The sequence below is a fragment of the Suillus plorans genome (genome assembly GCF_016647745.1).
Source record: "Suillus plorans strain S12 chromosome Unknown HD556scaffold_63, whole genome shotgun sequence".
Taxonomy (NCBI): domain Eukaryota; kingdom Fungi; phylum Basidiomycota; class Agaricomycetes; order Boletales; family Suillaceae; genus Suillus; species Suillus plorans.
In genome coordinates this window covers 54,398-72,258 of record NW_024537447.1, presented here as the reverse complement: position 1 = coordinate 72,258, position 17,861 = coordinate 54,398, and the positions used below count along the sequence as shown (strand labels likewise).

Sequence of the window (17,861 nt, the reverse complement as noted above, 5' to 3'; positions counted from 1 at the left end):
GGCATCATATTCCTCCACGAGCCTAGCCGCCACAGGGCTCGTACGTGCTGTCGTTGTAATCATTGTAGTAGGGTTCGGGGTCAAGTTCCTCGCGTTTCTCCACGTTTGGTAGAAGGTCAGCACGTTTAACACCTAGCAGCAAGTCACACCTCCGCATGGTGATGAAAGATTTGAATACTCACAGGTACTACGTTTTGCGATGGCTGCTTGTGACATAGGGTACGCTGTGACAAGAACCACGATATATGCGAGTGCGCTGAGGACAAGAGAAAGCTTCATGTTTGAGTTGAGAGGTGCGCACTGCACTGCGCCTGCATTTGAATCTTGTATGCCTTTTCGCAGGTTGGTTCATACCTAAATGTGCGGAACTTTGATGAAAGTGTCCTCATGCAATCCGCAGCATGACAACAACGATTGCAATGATCAGTTTCTGATTGCGGGGATCAAGCTTGTGTCAATGCAGAGAACGTAATGTCTTTAATCACCGCTCTTGCTGGAATGAAGAACTCAACACGAGGGGCCCGGATGTGGCGGTCAGGCAGCAACTTGAAACAAGTTCTGTTCCGACCGCCTTCAGGTACGACTCAAAGAACAACAAGGACCTATTATATCAACAGGTTAGGTGTGCGGAAGTGACTTCCGCACGAAGGTCTAATTGAGGTTTGTCTCTTCCCTCGAGCTTGCGATTCTCGTTGACATCTGCTGGTAAACACTGCTCATTATTTCTGTAGAATTCACAGTCTATGGGAACTCAGATACTAGATGAGAATTCATTGGTCGTGCAGATGTCTTTTGCTGGGACCGTCATCTCCCATACTTGGCGTTCGAGAATATTAGTAGCCAACTCCGACACAGAAACCAACCTGTTGTCGATCGTCTTCTAGGAGCGTGTACAATAGTAGTAGTACATTAGTGAAATACCATGTCACTCATTCTGTGTTGCTCGGAAATTTACGGGATCGAGAACATGTAGTACAGACGATAGCAATACGACCTACACACCGATATGAACAAAAACCATCCTCTGATCGAGCGGCACTTTCGTCTTCACAGCATGCGTAGCGCAGTTGAGTGCCCAGGCCGCCTTCGTGCAGTCCATGACACCACCATCCTTCAAATCTCCGAACATATACTTGTAGAAAGATTCAACGACATGTTTTGCGACGGAGTCGTCGACCTCCCACAGCGTGCCAATGACGCTCTTGAACCCTGAAAACTGGAGATCAGCTGCGAGGTGAACCATTTCCTCGGATGTCTTTTCATCGCCGGTGGCAGTATGACAAGCAGATAAGAACGCAAACTCAGCCTGAGGAATGCCTCTCTCCACAATATCGAGCAGCGTCAAATGTTCGTCTCTCACAACAAAACGCGACTTGTCAGGCTGCATAGAGTCCTGTTTTCCATGACAAGCAAGGTGTACCCAGGTGTTCTGCTGTAAAGTTGAGAGTGCACCTGCTCTCCGCCGCCTAGCATTCGAACAAACTCATAGGATGCCCTGATCTCGACTGACAATGCAGGTGAGGCGTGTGATGACCTATAAACTCAAGTTCAGTTCTCGTATAGCGTCAGTCACCATGAGCTTTACAATGTTACAGTATTCCACCAAGCTACAGATTGATCGGATGATAAGACACTGATGTCTGACTTCCAGCATCTCCCCGAGTCGACATTGATGGACACATAGATGCCAGCGGGAATACGCCAGAAGGGGATTAAAAGATTTTTGACGTTGATGACTGTACAGTGTAGATAGAGTGTGAGAATCATGAAATAGATACGAAGGTAACATGGAGGAACTCGCCTTCAAGTCTGATATATCGGCTTTCTGAGCAACTAGGCATGATAGCATGATGGAGCAAAATGATGAGGATCGAGGATGGGCTGAGTGGTGGATGGAATAAGAGAGAGAAAGACGGGGGTGGGGATATGGGACTGTGGATAGAGTTCAGCTGAGAGGGAAGGTTGCAACGTTTTGAGGGTTCAGATCATACTACACGTGTTGTCGAGGACGATAGACGCTGGTATGATCGCACCAAGCGCTGGGAAGATCACCAACCGGGAGAATATGTGGCAAAGAAGTAGACAATGTTATGACCAGTCTTCAGCGTTCGGAGGTGGCCCGCCAAGGTTGAAGGGGAGATACAAGTCTCAGAGTGTCTGCTCCTGGACTTGTATCATGCTACGTATTCAGTTAGCACACAAAGGCAAAATGGGGTGTGGCAATATTATTCAAAGCACTGAAAACGGCACGGAAAGAAAAGCCTCAGGCTAATGATTCTATGATCGAGAGCATCAAGTACTTTCAAAGGGACGGTTTTCGATATGACGGGTAGCAATATGAGAATCCAGCTGAATGCGCTGTGCAGGAGCGAATGACAACGAGCAATGGATTGAATTGAAGAATGAGCTACCCAAACAACAATATTAATGAAGTCTTTACGATACCTGGTACTGAACGTTGAACGGTAGTGTCCGCCGTTGAATGTGAGTAAAAGTGTTGCATTGCTTACTCCATCCTACGTACGAGAGAAGTACAGCCACCCGGATCCTGCCTGCCTTCGTAGAGTTACGTCCAATTCTGATGATGGTCTTCTAGAAGATCAAGCGATTAGCGTACAAAGTACCATTGAGCTCCCTCGGAATCCCCATCTGGACTGCAAGCGAACGGCATTCACCGGGCCCCGGCGCCTGGGCATCGTTGAAACTCTTCAAGTTGCTGTGTCCGACCGGAGCCGCGGCGCAGGACAAGTTCGTTCATCACACCACGCTGGCACGGTATGTCAAAGTCATTATCATTTTCTGATAAGCAGCCTAGACGGCCTAGTGACCATGCCAAGTCTATCTGACAGATCTACCTCCCTAACTACTAGTACATCGGTAGGTGTATCGGTGAGTTTAGTCTATTACGACTTGTTATGTCCGACATCAGCCCGCGTCAGCGCTCAGTTGCAAAGCCGCATGCTTCCAATTGTTTCTATTACTACATTACTACCTTGACTACATGACACTGACAGTGTGCCGAATTCTTTTCAGATAGCGTAACCACATAAAGTATTCCCAGACTCGCCTCCTGATAACGCGTCCGCTGGATATCTTCGTACACTGCCCTGCCACAGCAGACACCGAATATGGAATCACGTCCAGTGCTCTGACTCACCAGTAAACAACTTTTTTTCATTGGTCTGCCTACCATAAGCTCACAGTACTAGATGGTCACACGTCGCTGGTATGCTTACAGCCGCACTACTGACCCTCAGTCTTCAGAAAGCGTATTGGAAAGATAATTGGAACGCTCTAGCTGACAATTTGCAGACCTTGCAAGATGCACAAACCGCCCCTGTCGCTTGCACAGCAAGCCAGTGCTTCCTCCCGCTCCCGTTTTGTGCAGCTGGGCTCTAAAGGTAATGCTCGCTAGCAATTACCAGGTCTGTCTTGCATAACTGCCTGTCACCCATTGGTTATCAAGTAAAATGCTTCTGCCACTGATCCACAACCTCTGCACAGTTTTCTCGATCTGTTCCTCAAGGCAGTGATCGTTGGTATCAGGTGAGTTCCTGTGATGCGACAGGCACTCGAAGGCGTTTGGGTTGTCAATGGGCTCATTCTTCAGATTCACAGTCGTCTTGTCTGTGAGACTCAGTTACGTTCACACTGGGAATTTCCCATCAAGTAACGTCGGGGGTTCCTGTGGACTATTTCAGAACAAGCGCTGAACTAACTAGATGCATGCATGGCCAAGATAATGATTTTAGATAGCAGCCTGGAACAGCTTCCTGGTGAGGAAATCCACAGCCTTATCCCTTCTATCGGCACTTCTGAATGGACGCACTGATAAATCGATATAAAAACTCTCTTAAGTGCGTCCCACCCTATTGACAAAAGTCAACTTTGCTCATGCGCAATGCAAATAGTGAGTTCAATAGCCCGTAATGACTTATACTCACTATTCCCTCAGAGATCCGACTTTTCTTACTGCTGCTCTCATTTCTTGAAGGGGTATACGCCAGCAACATTAATATCACCGGCTGCTTCCTCAATTTCAGATTGAATGCGAACCAGAACCTTGATCCATCTGGATTGGTGAATGGTAATGGCGGAAATGTCTCGTCGTTGGACATTATGAACGCAGCTGGATTCACGTACCAGACGTGTCTCTCGCAGTGCGGCTCTGGGACACAGAATCCCACCTGGTCAAACATATCTCAACAGTTCGGCGCCTGGCTATTACCTTACCTTGCGCTCATTTCTCAGCTGCCTTTCGGTGCAAGACATAGAGTTGACAATCTCATGTCTGCCATCCTCACAGTTGGATCCCCGGTTCTCGCTGGCTACTCAATGATTCTCACCATTCTCAACGCCAACTGGATCAGTCGTCGCTTCGAAGACCTATCCTTCCCAAACACTAAAGACGCCGTCAGTATCCTCATAAGCCTTCAACAAAGTCCACTAAGAATAACAAATGAAGACTCGCTGCTGAGCTCTCTCGTCGTCCTGCCACAGAATGATGAATGGTGGCCGAGCATTTCCGGTTTTCTCGACTACACTCATACCTGGTCCATCGCATCTGCCACATCCATTGCGTGGGTTGTTATCGCATACCTACTGACAGTCGCCAGCTCACTAGCCGATGTCTCCTCCAACATCAATTCCAACGGCCAAGGGACGGGATCAGTGTGGTTGTGGCTTATCCCAATCGTTATAGGTTGGCTGCAACTGTCCCCGAAGTGCGATTACGCACGCGTTAGAAAGGCCATGGATAACGCGGATGCAATGGCATTTGTGGCCACCGATCATGGAGTTGTTGTAAAGGCTTCCGATCTTTCGGAAAGGCGAGCAGTATCCATTGATACTGATATTGAAAATCCTTCGTCTGACGACGAAATGTTGACTCCGCCCGTCTTTAACTATGCCAGGGCCATTTCATGGTCTCGGTCTGCGGAGGATGTCTTCAATGCTTTTCGAATAGCCTCCAACAATGCTAAATTACACAGACCGGTCATGTTTGGTGCTACATGGATGAACTCGAATAGAAGGAACTTTATTGAACCCGGCAACAGGAAGGGCAACGCGTCCGATGTCAATGCTTATTGCAGACTTCCCCTATACGCAGTACGGAGCCCCTGGGCGACAGGGATGTTCTTTCGCATGTTCGTGGCCTCGCTGCTGCCACTAGCTTTGCAATGGGCAACAACTGGATCTGCAGTAATAGTTGTGTATCTAACTCCAACTGTGGTAAGCATTATTTGACAGGAGCTTATCTGCGTCTGTTGCTGATTAGCGGTACACGCCAGGGCCTTGGTTGTAGATCTCTCGGCTACCTCATCTATGGCGCACTTGCAACTGTAGTATGGGCAATGCTCGTTATGTCGAGCATCCTGTCGCACTACGTATTTTCATACTCGGACAGACCCAGGAGTCCTTTCTCATCTACCACCCTCAGGCTCGTAAAGCTAGTATCGAACCTTCTGAGATGGGGAGGAAAGTTGGTGGCAATCGTCAATGCAATTTGGATAATTGCGGCGGGGATGCTGCAGTTTACAGATGTCTATGATAATTGTTATTGCAACTCAAGCGTGTTGGGGAGAGGGGTCCAATATGCTTATTACATTGTCGAGCTCAGCGATGGTGTAGACTTAGGTCAAACCAAAGCTGCTTGGTTCGGAGCGTTGGCTTTGGCTGGGTCTGTCTCTTTGGGATTCATTTTTTACATGAGTTTATTGACTGATCTCGTACCTATATGAAATTTCCGAAGATAAGATACTACACTATACTTACTTCCGGTTGTATTTGTTCCTTAGTTATTATTATCTTATAATTGCGCATGTGTGTGTGTGTGACACTTGTGTTTTGATTGCGTTTGAACCTGTCCATGTACTAGTACACGCTGTACACGATCTTTTTGGCAGCTTGGTAGACAAACCTTCCCTGGTGGATAACGCAGATAAGAACTTCATAGCCATAATTAATGAGATGGACCTTATGTCATTTTCAGGCCCGCTGCCCTCGTCTGAGTCGGAAGTCACCGAACAAATTGACATTGCGGCTTCAAGAACACTGCCCTTTAGACCTGATGCAGATGAGCGGAGCCGCCTTGACAGTCACTGGACTCGGGGTATAAAAGCAGAGACGCTGTTTCCGGTAGGTCAAACTGATTCATCCAGGCCTAATAGTTGATACGACGAATCTGATGCGCTTGCACAAAGGCTCTCGGGCAGGTAAGCGCAATAACTGGACTATGAATTTCTGGTTTTCTCATTTACCACTTTGGCGTAGCTCTCTTACTACTACTGGTTCACGCTGCCGGAACAGTCGTTGCGGCAGTCAACTTCGATCAGTGTCTGAACGATATCGTTCAGAATGCAAATACTACTGGCGACTTGAATGGTTTACTCGATGGTAACGGAAATCCCGTATCAAATATCTCTGATGCAACATCGATCAGCTACTCGATGTGTACATCCAGCTGCGGGACCGGGCAAGAAGCTTTCCAGTGGTCTGAATTTTCGCAAGAATTCAGCGCGTGGCTGCTGCCAAATCTTGCACTGATTTCGCAGCTCCCCTTTGGGGCACAGTACAGGCTTGATAACCTCATGTCTGCTGTGTTGACCGTTGGATCACCGACACTCGCCGGTTACTCTTTATTCATTACCCTCCTCAACTCTCGCTGGATCACCCACCGGTTTGGCTTGCTGAACGATCATCCTAATTCACGCTTCGCGCTCTCTATCTTGAGCAGCCTTCAACAAGTCCCTCTCAGACTGCATCCTGATCGCGAACGCTTACCCTCTCTCGTCCTTCCGGAAACCGAGTGGTGGAAATGTCTCGCTGAATTTGTAGACTACACTCATACGTGGTCAATCGCGTCTGCAACCTCCATTGCATGGGTCATTGTCGCCTATATCCTGACAGTTGCCAACTCACTATCGAACGTTTATGCAAACGTTCAATCCAACGGAGAGGCCACTGGCTCAATGTGGTTGTGGTTGATTCCGATAGTCGTCGGATGGCTGCAACTCTCCCCAAAATGCGACTTCGAGCGCTTACAAGCCGCGTATGACCGTGCAGACAGACACAGTATGCACATAGGAACAACAGATGTTCGTCATGGTGTCGGGGCGCTTCCTGCGTCATCCCGGCGAGCGTTGGCAATCACTGCTAAAGAGAATGATGTGATGTCACCAGACGAACTGTTCACCCCTCCCGTGTTCAATTACTCGCGTTCGCTGCGATGGGCATCTACAGCAGAGACTGTCTTCACGGTGTTCAAAGAAGATACAGAGGCATCAGAGAAGGTTCATCTTTCCGTTTATGGGAGTAATGCGGACGAATCTGGTACTAACGACCCTACCGACCACGTCGACACCGTCCAATACATCGACACTAAGCAAGACAATTGCGACAAAAAAGAACGACGCGGGTCCCTTCAATACTCCGTTATGTACTGCGCAGAACCCGACGGGGTGCAGAGTCAATGCAGCCATTGGGCACCTGGTGTGTTCACAAGAATGTTCATCGCTTCCTGCGCTTCGCTTGCATTACAATGGGGGACAGTTGGAGCGGCATTTGTGGTGGGGTGGTTCACTCCTACAACAGTGGGTCTTCCTGCATACTTGTAATCGAGTTGGCTAACGTCTGATAGAAAATCGGGTGTCGATCTTTGGGTTATCTCCTTTACGGAGCCATTTCGACGTTAGTTTGGATGATGCTCCTGATATCCGGTATTCTCGCCCACTCTGCCGCCGCTGACCCTCGCCGAGCATCGCTATCTACACGCGTTGCTTTGGCGTTTTCGCACATTCTGCGGTGGACGGGCAAATTGTTTGCCATATTAAACTTTTTCTTGGTGATCATGGCGTGCGTATTTCAGTACTCCAACTTCTACGATAGGTGTTTCTGTAATTCCAGCGTGTTTAGCAGGGGAGGGGCAGCGTATGATGTGATTATTGAAACCACAGCCCAAGCTGCACAGGCTAAGGCTGCCTGGATCGGTGCGCTTGTCTTAGCGTGCACATCAGCATCAGCTTTCCTTGGTATCCTGAACCTTTTGTTGGACACTCTACCATCGTAGGCAATTGGGAGGAGTAGCTTATGTTGTAAGATTATTTGTAGTAGTACTTTGTTCGAACAGGTGACTCGACTTTGTGAATCAATCATTTCGTCGTGTTAACGTTCAGGCCTGCCAGTGCAGGGAGATCTTGCTGTAACCATCGGAGTCCATACTGAAGATTGAGAAAAAACGAAAGTGGCAGTGTTATCATGATGCCCCAGCGGCAGCCCAACTTCTGAAACACTGAACCGCAGCATCGGCCACGTGTGCCCGCAGCACAGGCAAGGAACGTGACATTCCGCTCGTCTTCGGACGTTGCAATGAGCTATTTGATATTTGATAAACCCAACTTCATCTAAGTCAATATTAATTAATTACTTCGCGCTTATCTTCATTGTCTGTTTGAAACATGACTAGTTGACTTGCTGAGTTCTTGTTTGGGGACACTTTGTGCTGCCACGCGATTCGGTAACTCAAAACTTGGATTCAACAATTGGTTTATGGGAGAAATGCATGATTAGCATCATCCATCGTCAATAGTATTGCTAGGAGTGCAGTCCGCGAAAAGTCCGTGACATGATTATAACGACTCATCTATGTCCAGTAATGTTCGATCAAAAGTGAACGACCACGACAGTAAGTAATGTATACATATGCGACAGAGTGAAACAACAAAAATTATGTATGAGTAAAGATCAACACATATAAAGAACACAGTCATCTGATCCTTAGACCAGGCCAAGTAGAATTGACCGATCAACTCGGTACAGATGCAAGGGGTTCGGCATATCCACCTTGATCACAGCGCGTTAATGCTGTACAACAAGTGAAAAATAAAACAGATATAGATAGGCATCATTGTCACAGGGCATTACCGCCACCTGTAACAACAGGACCAGGATCATTGTTCCCAAGTGGGCTAGGTTGCATAGGTTGCATGCTGGGGCCTCCCGTGGTACTCAGCCCTGCGGCTTCCAGTAACGCAATTTGCGATGTTCTCTCTCTAGTTTGAGGCGCAGACTCATCCCCTGACAAGTCGCGATAGGAAGATGATAGGGAATTTTGTGAGTAGTGCACGCCTAACGCTGAAGGGCCCATGACGTCGTCGATGATGTGGCTCAAGTCAATGTCCCCACTGTGTTCTATGTGACTCATGAGTGTGCGACGTTCGGTATGATTAGACCCAGAGCTATCATGCGAATCCCAGGGGGCATCATGATCAGAGTATCTTCCTGGAGGCGGACGTACGACATCAACGTCCTCAAGGTCCTCGCTCGCAAGCATTGTTGCTCTGGCACGGGCTTGTCGCCTGCGCACATTGATAGCATCGAGGAAGTGGAAGTGTTTGAAGCGCTGACGTTGGCGGTAGAAAAATACAGAAAGACCAATGATTAGGAACAGGCCTCCACCAATCACGGAGCCAGCGATAACCGCAGTGCGATCAGTTGCACCTGTAGTGGTGGTCGAGGATTCACTGACGACCGTAGGGATTAAACTGAAAGACTGATGGCGTGTTAAAAGGAGTTGGGTTTGTATATATAAAAAAGGTACGTACTGTCATGGTAGATCCACCTACAACCGTCACAAAAGACGAGGTGATGGTCGATGTCGTCTGGCTTGCATATGTGGAAGTTGGAGTCGTAGACGTCGGGTTGTTTTGAGTAGGTGATGGTGATACGGTGATGGTGGAGGTGCTGGTGGAGGTGCTGGTGCTGGTGCTGGTGCTGGTGGAGGTGCTGGTGCTGGTCGGTGTTGGAGCAGAGACCGAGGTAGAGGATGAAGTTGTGGAAGTAGGTGGCTGAGATGTAGGTGTAGAACTCGAAGTTTCTGAACTTGTAGATGTAACGGGTGACAATGATGCTGTTAAGTCAGACTGAGATGACCTAGTTAGAGTAAATTTTCGTTAGATAGCTAGTCAACAAAAAGATACCAAAGATACCTACGTTGTAATAACAGAAGAAGCCGTAGTACTGACATCAGAAGAGGATGGTGTAGGACTGCTTGATGGTGAACTATCACTGGTAGCCTGGGAGCTACCAGGCTGGCTGGTTGACAGTGTAGTCGTTATCGTGGATGCCTGCATTCAGAGATAAATATTGCTGCGCAAAATGATAGCAGTGTATAGGGAAAATTGGGCTTGGTCTCCCGGTCCGAAGTCAAGACACGCACCTGACTGTTGCTGATAGTTGGCGTGGGTGTGTCCGAGCTAGTGGCAGTAGATTGTGCTGCGGTATTGGAGTCAGTTGTGTTTGTCGACTGCCGTGGATTGAACAGCTTGGGCCTGCTGGTAAGCATGCAGTTGTCGTTTGTAGTGAAAATCTGTCAGTGAACCGTGAGGGTACTGAAACAGGTCAAGACCAACTAGTTGGCTTACGATTCATGAGAACGTGAACAGTGGGAAACAAATTCCGTTGAAACCTACATTGCCGTACTCTAAATTCAGAACTGAGCGTCTAAATTATTACTAGTTCCCTGATTACGGATTGGCTTAGAGACTTCAGGAGTGCACGCTGCGGTTGCAGACCACATTTGTCCTCCACGGTGCTGGCACGAATTAACAATTTCAACACATGCATGAACATAGTTCATATATATGGTGCTAGTTATTATAATAATTTCATATTCCATACGTTTTGTCCGCAGCTCCAGCATTCTCACTTCCACCGCGACCAACTATTTTACCCAGAGGTTTCCTCATCCGCCTATTTACCTCCCTTCCCACTACGCCGTACCGCCCACTTTCTGGCTGAGTGTTAGACAGTCCCGTCAAGTCCCGCACTACAAGCGAAGTCTAGCCCGATCGATGAAGGCCGTAGGTTGGATGCCCCGTAGTGTGCGCAGTGCATTTTCTTGGACGTTCAGACCGGAAGAGTATATCCTTCTTGGCGCCACATCTCCCTCCATACCACCACGCACCACTAAATACCGTCGCCAACATTCTTGCTCGTGGCGTAGCTTCATCCGCGTGTTCACCCTTCGAAAGGTCCTCGTCTCCGTCACTCTCGTCCCGGTGTTCCTGTTCCTTGCAATTATCTGCCAGGGCATACCACCAAACTATGATGATATCAGGTCATTCGAACACCATCTCCCTCAACACTCCTTGTCCAGACATCAGCCGCAGTACCTACGATTTCCAGGTCACCTGTGGGGCTTCGGGTTCAATAATGTTCTTCAGGAAGCGTGTGTATTGGTATTATCATATCAAGTCTCAAAAGTGGCTTATCGCTCTCATCAGTATTTTGATGTCTTACCTCGCCTACACGACCAACGTATCATTTGTCTTCGAGGACTATACATGGTCGCACTTACCACTTCCATGGACAATTTACGATTTCGCTCTGCGTCCCGCACGCATACCATTAAACGCCCTCATATCGGGGCCAACCGCAGGAGGGCCAATGTCTAGCGCACCGAATGCACCCCGTGCAGTGAATGCCGAGTTCTATACACAAGTCTGTGGGGGTCCTGACAGCCAGAAACGCATTATCAGCTCTCTGACCGCGCCAAACGATGCGGATGGCGACGTCATGATCGATTGGTGGGTACATCAGCTCGCATCTGTCCAAGAGCCATGCATAGAAATAGATTCATCTGCCCACGATGTCTTCGACAGATAGTGAGTTCATCCGACAAAATGCCGGGTTAAATGATTGATCCGTCGTCAAGCTTCTTCGGAAACCCACGGATTCTCTCCGTCTGGGAATCTTTGATTAAATCGCCTATGTTGACGGACTTCGCTTGGTCGCCGCTTGTGCAAGCGGCGGTTTCGCGTAATTTTGCGCTCCTTCAACCAGAGTCTGCTAAAGACCTCTACGATGCACATTCCCGTAAATCACTCGCTGGACTGGTCGCAGTGCACCTCCGCAGGGGCGATTACAAGCGACATTGTCCGAATCTTGCAAAGTGGGGCGCAGACTACATGGGTATAAATCAACATCCATCGCTCCCTGATCGATTCGATCGGTCTCCGTATGTCAACGACACTGATGCAAGGCTGTCGTATTATCTGGATCATTGCTGGCCATCAACGGAGCAGGTTGTAGAAAGGCTAAGGAACATTCGGAAAGAGTATCCTGGGCTGAAACGAGTGTATGTGCTCTCAAACGAATGGGCATGGAGTCTCGATGACCTGAAGAACGCGCTTGAGGAGGACGGGTGGGACGACTTGGTAAGCAGTACTGATATCGTGCTCGATTCGGAGCAAAAGCATGTTGCTATGGCAATAGACATGGCAATTGCAGAGAAGGCAGAGGTGTTCATTGGGAATGGGGTATGTTATTTCCACGTGGATGATCTCCAAAATTGTGGCTCACTTACCTGCTGTAGTTCTCGAGCCTGTCTTCAAATGTGGTGATGCTGAGGATGGCGAAGGGGATGGAGGCGGAGAGTAATCGGTTTTTGTGATGAATCTAAATAATTTAGTACCACTAGTATACTCCGGAACATTATGCGACGAGCGGTGCTCGCGAGGAACATGGACAATGGATGCACCAGTCACAAAGCCTGAGGCAGATGAGCGCCCTTAGGGACGTCTGACAACCGGATATTGACAGCAGTGCCTGCATAGCTTGAACCAAACATGTTGAGCTTTATCGATTTAAACTGATCCTATCGGAGAGGGAGCGAGGCAGCGACAGACCAGCTCCCCCTAGAGGTCTGGACATGCATGAGGAGTTGAGCGAAGCTGCAATCAAACGTGGACAATGGATGCATGTAGGCACAAAGCCTGAGTCAGATGAGCGCCTTAGGGACGTCTGACAACCGGATATTGACAGCAGTGCCTGCATAGCTTGAACCAAACATGTTGAACTTTATCGATTTAAACTGATCCTATCGGAGAGGGAGCGAGGCAGCGACAGACCGGCTCTCCCTAGAGGTCTGGACATGCATGAGGAGTTGAGCGAAGCTGCAATCAAACGTGGACAATGGATGCATGTAGGCACAAAGCCTGAGTCAGATGAGCGCCTTAGGGACGTCTGGCAACCGAATATTGACGGCAGTGCCTGCATAGCTTGAACCAAACATGTTGAACTTCATCGGACCTCACCTAGGAGCGACGGAGAGGGCAGCGAGGCAACGACAGACTAGCTCTCCTTCCTGGAGGTCTGGACATGCATGAGGAGTTGAGCGAAGCTGCAAAATGGAACCATGCTCCAAATTACATAAACGTTCGCATTTAATATATCTAGCTAGACTCAACGACTCACGAGGGCATCGAATATTGACGTTTTAACGTTCAAACATCAAATGAGAGTCGAGACGCAAACAGCAAGGAGCCCAATGGATTAATGAAGGCTGACATAGGTGATACAGCCATGCGAGTAGGCAGGAATAAGCGCATTGTGGAGACGGCCGAGACGTACGTATACAGTACAAGACGAACTTTTGTACTTTTGAAATTGATGGCAAGGTATCAACGTTTCAACACCCGAAACATACTTGATTGAGGTGAATGTGCATCTTAGCGATAAAATGACAAGTTCCAACTTAAGTATGCTTGCAACGGAGTTCGCTGCGAGAAGCTGAAAAAAGCTGGTAAGATAGGATTTTCAATTACTCCAAGGGCAAACACACTCCAAGGGCCAAAGACAGACGAGGCATCGACGCACTCATTTCTTCGGGGTTGCCTTTTGCTTTTTGCTCGCTGGAGGCTCCACTTCAGCCTCAATGCCCTCTTGAAGCTCAGTCCACTCTCCCACGCCGACTTCCTGTCCAAACCTTCTCTTGAAGCGTCCCAAACGACCAGTGCCCTCCTGCTCTTCATCTTCTATACCTCCCTCACCGACCGCTCCGCTCAAACGTTGAGTAGCGTTCCAAAGAGGATGGTTTGTTGTATCGCGCGTCAACGTTATTCGTGAGCGTGGCGATGTCGTCCATTGCATGTATGATGAGCCGTCCGCACGAACGACGCGCTGAGGGAAATGAGGAACTACTGGGTTGGGTAATTTGGGTAGACGTTGCTTGAAAACATGCGAGCGACCGTATGGAGAGGTAGAGACATTTCTTGTTAGCGGAAATGGTGACAAGAGCCCTGCAGAGGGACGTTTGCAAAGTAAAGACATGGTTTCCGATAAATGACCGGGAGAGATGTAAAAGAACTAATTTCAGGTAAATCACGTGACCCGGAAACACTTAGAATCGACACTCGCCGCTGTCAAGCACGACGACCAGTCCTCATTTATCATTCGCCAACCACTTTTCTCAAGGACCCCCTGTTGTATTGAACTATGGCTCGCTTGCACCAAGTTTCAATATACTCTTCCATCCTCATTTTGATCTATCTACTGGTGTTATTTGAGGCCCTGCCCATACCATTCATTGACGCCAGTGTAGCCCAAGAGATCCTTCCTGTCGTGCGTTCTCATAAGCTTACTGGCACAAGCGTCTCAGCTCATGCCCCCATAACATAATTAGATTCCTTGGTGGCTTCTGGTGTCATTCGGGTCATATTCCCTCTGGAGTCTCGGCTGGGGGGTGTTTACATTCCGTGACTGTCCTGAAGCCTATCATGAGTTGCTGCAGGTAAGCATGGGTTATATTTCTTGAGTGTTTATACGCTGATCGCTGTCTGTAGGAAATAAATGAAGCTAAAAACGATCTCAGAAGTCGGGCTGTTACCGTCGACTGAGGCATCTTCTTTAGTCATTTTCTACGTCTTTGTTTGAGACTCGCCTCAAATTACATACTTAAATACAGCCCTCCATCGAGCGTTTACTCAGAGGTACTTTATGGCACCATGTGAATGGTGAGAGTTACAACAGAGTTCGTTTTGTGCGACACAGTCGAATGTCCGAGTCGCTGTTAAAGTCGTATATAGGTGCGTTTTCCCCCGCGTTCTTCACAGCTTTCTGTGTAGATTAAGCACCCAATTTTTCTTTTCTGATTACATGCGCAGTTTTTCCATTCACATCGTGTCAGACTTCTCAAGGTCGAGGTGCGACTCTAATACAACCCACAAGCACCTAGATAACTAACTGGCATGCGTAGGCAAACGAAATTTCGCGACCTAAACACATGAGTTACGATGACATTACCTCCCAATCAAGGGTTGCATCTCGCAGCCAAGACTGGCCTTGCGCGTCACAAATTTCTCCTTCCGTTTATCTCTTTCGAAGGTTCCATATTTTGCCAGTTGAATCGATAGCAAGGAATATGCATGTGGTTCGATATCGTACATTTTGGAGTCATGGTCCTTCAGGGCTAATCGTTCACTGAATTTCTCAGGTCGGATGACGGACGTTGCATTATAATAAACAAGTTTTGTTATAACTGCAGGACGCAGGTACAATACAATGACTTGACTGACACATCACGCGAGTCATCATGATCATGCGGCTACGTGCCATGTATTAATGATCCAGAAAGATATTTCTCATTGTAGTGTCGCCTGGCCGGCCGTCAGCATTGCCGGCGCAGTGGTCTGCGCATTAGTAATGAATAATCTTGCATCGCGTAAGCTTTAATCATCTATAGATGAAATTCTCAAAGTGCATCAGGCTCGTTGATCAATACATGATGAACCCATCCTGTCCAGAAGCCAGCTGCTCTCTCCGTACTGTGACAGTCATTCTTGCTCAGTGATTTTGAGCCTTTTTTCATGCCACTCAGGAAGATAGTCTCGTATCCAGTGCAGGCGCTAATGCGAAGGCTCGGATTTCGTCTGCAGACTCATCATGCTCAACCGGTACCTGTAGGTGGGCGATCGGCTACAGTCGAGGGTACTTATATAGTGACAGCCCAAGAGAGCGGTTGATCCGGAGACGATTGAGGAGGGTAAGATTCGCCGGATGACTCCACAGTCAATCGAACCTTCACTGCGCACCAAATGACGGCAGCTGTTCGCATGCATATTTGACTTGAAAGAAATGTTGGACCTTTCGAAGGTAAAAGTACTTGGTTGGCTTGTTCTCGCTCTCAAGGAATGGCAATAGTCACTAGAAGTACCGTCTGTCATTCCAACGCTATTCGCAGCTTGCACATGTTTGCATCAGCATGCGGTAGTGATGGTCGGTAGTCTGCATACTTGTTGTACCTCCCGATGAAAGATCATGGAATGAGATGTTGCGTTGATCAAATTATCGATGGGCAAAATGCAGCCAATAAAATATATAGGGATGCAGCTCACGGTAGCAAAATAGCAATAAAAGCTCCACTATTCATCGTATTGAGTCAACTGTAAGTTTGTGAGTACCTGATCCCGCATACATTCATTTAGCAATAACTTACATCTAACGTCAGCGTGCGAGAGCTATTTACATCTTGGTCACGGTAGATTCCAACAAGGGAATTACCACGCTCATACAAGGAACCCTTCAAGCTGATGACGATAAACTGGAAGGAGTCGGACGCCTGGCTGCGGATATAATTGGCGATCTTGGCAACGTTGGTATTGTCCAGAGCAGCATCTACCTCATCAAGGACAAAGAACGGTGCAGGCTGATAACTTGAGACATAGTGAGAACAAAGGTTTTTGGAGTGAAGACGAAAAGACCAAACCTGTGTATCGCGAAAAGTAGAGCTAAAGCAGCCACGGTCTTCTCCCCGCCCGAGAGTTGTTCCATGTCACGGAATCGCTTCATCGGTGGCATGGCATGATATTTGATTCCGGCATTATAAGGTTCCTGTGATCAACAAGTGTAAAATGGCATGGACTTGACAGACTGAAAGACTCACCTCACTGTCCTCTAAACTAAGATATGCGACGCCTCCCATCGGCGAAGCCTTCCCTTTAGTGAGGTCTTTATAGACCTGGTCGATACAATCTGAAATGTGGTTGTATGCCTTGTTGAATAACTCGCATCTGGTTGCTGGGATGAGGATGGCGCTCAAAGTGAACTATTCACATACCTTTTTCGCTTGACATCGTTAAACTGATCGCGCGCATTTTTTGAGTCTTTCCGTGCCTTATCAGCTTCTTTCTCTGTGTCTGCAAGCTTGGCCTCGACATCGTCTAGCCTGTCCAACAATTACTATCAAGTCATTGAAAAATAGGAGTCGACATACTTTTCAATAGCCTTCAAGTTGGGTGCCATTCTCTCGATCTCTCCGTTGAGTCTCGCAATTTGTGCATCGAACTCGGCAGTAGTCTCGGGAGAATTATCCTATGATGAAAGTCAAGCGCGATACTGTTCCGTCAAAGCTTACATACCGCACGCTCCTCCTCGGTCAAAGAGTCAAAGTCAACTTCAATCCCATAATCTTGGACTTGTCGTGGTTGTTGGGTACCATTGTCATCATCAACATCCATCGCTACCTCCTCGCGAAGGTTCTAACCAAGAATCGAAATGAATGCGCGTATGACCTTTCAAATAAACGGCCTCACCTCTTCCATTGGGACGTTCTTCAAATTTCCTTCCAGTAGAGGTAGCTTGATGTCCTCGAGCCTGCATTTCCTGTAAGTCGCCGATCGTTCTAGTGCCAGCTTCTCAATCTCGTCGTTCTGAAGATGAATCGATGAATCATAAGTGGCCGAGCTATCTGAGCAAACGATCAGCGTACCTTCAGACCGATCTCTTTGAGAGCCTGGTCAAGTATCTTGGCAGCTTTCGTGTGCGTCTTTTTGGCTTGGTCGACATGCTTGTTCTTCTCTTCGAGCACATCATTAAGGCCTTGCAACATTTCTCTAAGCTGTGCGATGCCCTCCTGCGCTTCCGTGATTTCAACTTGAATGGTCTGCTTCTTTTCTTCTAGCTCTGCTACTTTCCGTTGCTCATCTTCAGCTGCGTTCCGTAGCGTCACCAGGCGCGACTGTGTCAACTTCAACTGCTCTTCTTCAAAATGAACCCTGCGCACACGTGTCAGTTCCGTCTCCCAA

General features: G+C 48.0%; 8 protein-coding genes across 8 annotated transcripts; 3 read left to right on the top strand and 5 right to left on the bottom strand.

Annotated features, from left to right (window-relative positions):
- Positions 1-22: 22 nt before the first annotated feature.
- On the bottom strand, positions 23-279 carry HD556DRAFT_1447399 (uncharacterized protein; the record flags this gene model as incomplete). The annotated part of the gene is made up of 2 exons (XM_041307262.1): positions 23-132; positions 183-279. 2 exons carry the CDS (start codon positions 277-279, stop codon positions 23-25), a joined length of 207 nt encoding a protein of 68 aa, XP_041156073.1.
- A 715-nt stretch (positions 280-994) lies between these two features.
- Positions 995-1,447, bottom strand: HD556DRAFT_1244479 (CHAT domain-containing protein; the record flags this gene model as incomplete). Its single annotated transcript, XM_041298452.1, has 1 exon — positions 995-1,447. A coding segment is annotated over one exon (453 nt), but the record flags the coding sequence as incomplete, so codon positions are not given.
- Positions 1,448-5,850: 4,403 nt separating this feature from the next.
- HD556DRAFT_833598 (uncharacterized protein) lies at positions 5,851-8,260 on the top strand. Its single transcript, XM_041311773.1, has 3 exons — positions 5,851-6,215; positions 6,274-7,592; positions 7,640-8,260. Exons 1-3 carry the CDS (start codon positions 6,188-6,190, stop codon positions 8,066-8,068), a joined length of 1,776 nt encoding a protein of 591 aa, XP_041156071.1. The 5' UTR covers positions 5,851-6,187; the 3' UTR covers positions 8,069-8,260.
- Positions 8,261-8,510: 250 nt separating this feature from the next.
- HD556DRAFT_1275797 (uncharacterized protein) lies at positions 8,511-9,761 on the bottom strand. The gene is made up of 2 exons (XM_041299228.1): positions 9,603-9,761; positions 8,511-9,550 (listed from the first exon to the last, which is right to left on the bottom strand). Exons 1-2 carry the CDS (start codon positions 9,606-9,608, stop codon positions 8,909-8,911), a joined length of 648 nt encoding a protein of 215 aa, XP_041156070.1. The 5' UTR covers positions 9,609-9,761; the 3' UTR covers positions 8,511-8,908.
- A 1,107-nt stretch (positions 9,762-10,868) lies between these two features.
- HD556DRAFT_1244499 (uncharacterized protein) lies at positions 10,869-12,451 on the top strand (the record flags this gene model as incomplete). The annotated part of the gene is made up of 4 exons (XM_041298455.1): positions 10,869-11,227; positions 11,283-11,663; positions 11,714-12,317; positions 12,374-12,451. The coding sequence occupies 4 exons, from the start codon at positions 10,869-10,871 to the stop codon at positions 12,449-12,451; spliced, it is 1,422 nt and encodes a 473-aa protein (XP_041156069.1).
- Positions 12,452-13,264: 813 nt separating this feature from the next.
- On the bottom strand, positions 13,265-14,135 carry HD556DRAFT_1400638 (uncharacterized protein). The gene has a single exon (XM_041303817.1). The coding sequence runs from the start codon at positions 14,107-14,109 to the stop codon at positions 13,657-13,659; it is 453 nt and encodes a 150-aa protein (XP_041156068.1). The 5' UTR covers positions 14,110-14,135; the 3' UTR covers positions 13,265-13,656.
- Positions 14,136-14,170: 35 nt separating this feature from the next.
- Positions 14,171-14,803, top strand: HD556DRAFT_833449 (dolichol-phosphate mannosyltransferase subunit 3). The gene is made up of 3 exons (XM_041311772.1): positions 14,171-14,400; positions 14,462-14,569; positions 14,622-14,803. The coding sequence occupies exons 1-3, from the start codon at positions 14,275-14,277 to the stop codon at positions 14,673-14,675; spliced, it is 288 nt and encodes a 95-aa protein (XP_041156067.1). The 5' UTR covers positions 14,171-14,274; the 3' UTR covers positions 14,676-14,803.
- A 1,297-nt stretch (positions 14,804-16,100) lies between these two features.
- Positions 16,101-17,860, bottom strand: HD556DRAFT_833338 (P-loop containing nucleoside triphosphate hydrolase protein). Its single transcript, XM_041311770.1, has 9 exons — positions 17,546-17,860; positions 17,370-17,486; positions 17,196-17,315; positions 17,051-17,148; positions 16,895-17,002; positions 16,721-16,847; positions 16,552-16,668; positions 16,274-16,438; positions 16,101-16,220 (listed from the first exon to the last, which is right to left on the bottom strand). The coding sequence occupies exons 1-9, from the start codon at positions 17,663-17,665 to the stop codon at positions 16,200-16,202; spliced, it is 993 nt and encodes a 330-aa protein (XP_041156066.1). The 5' UTR covers positions 17,666-17,860; the 3' UTR covers positions 16,101-16,199.
- Position 17,861: the final 1 nt, after the last annotated feature.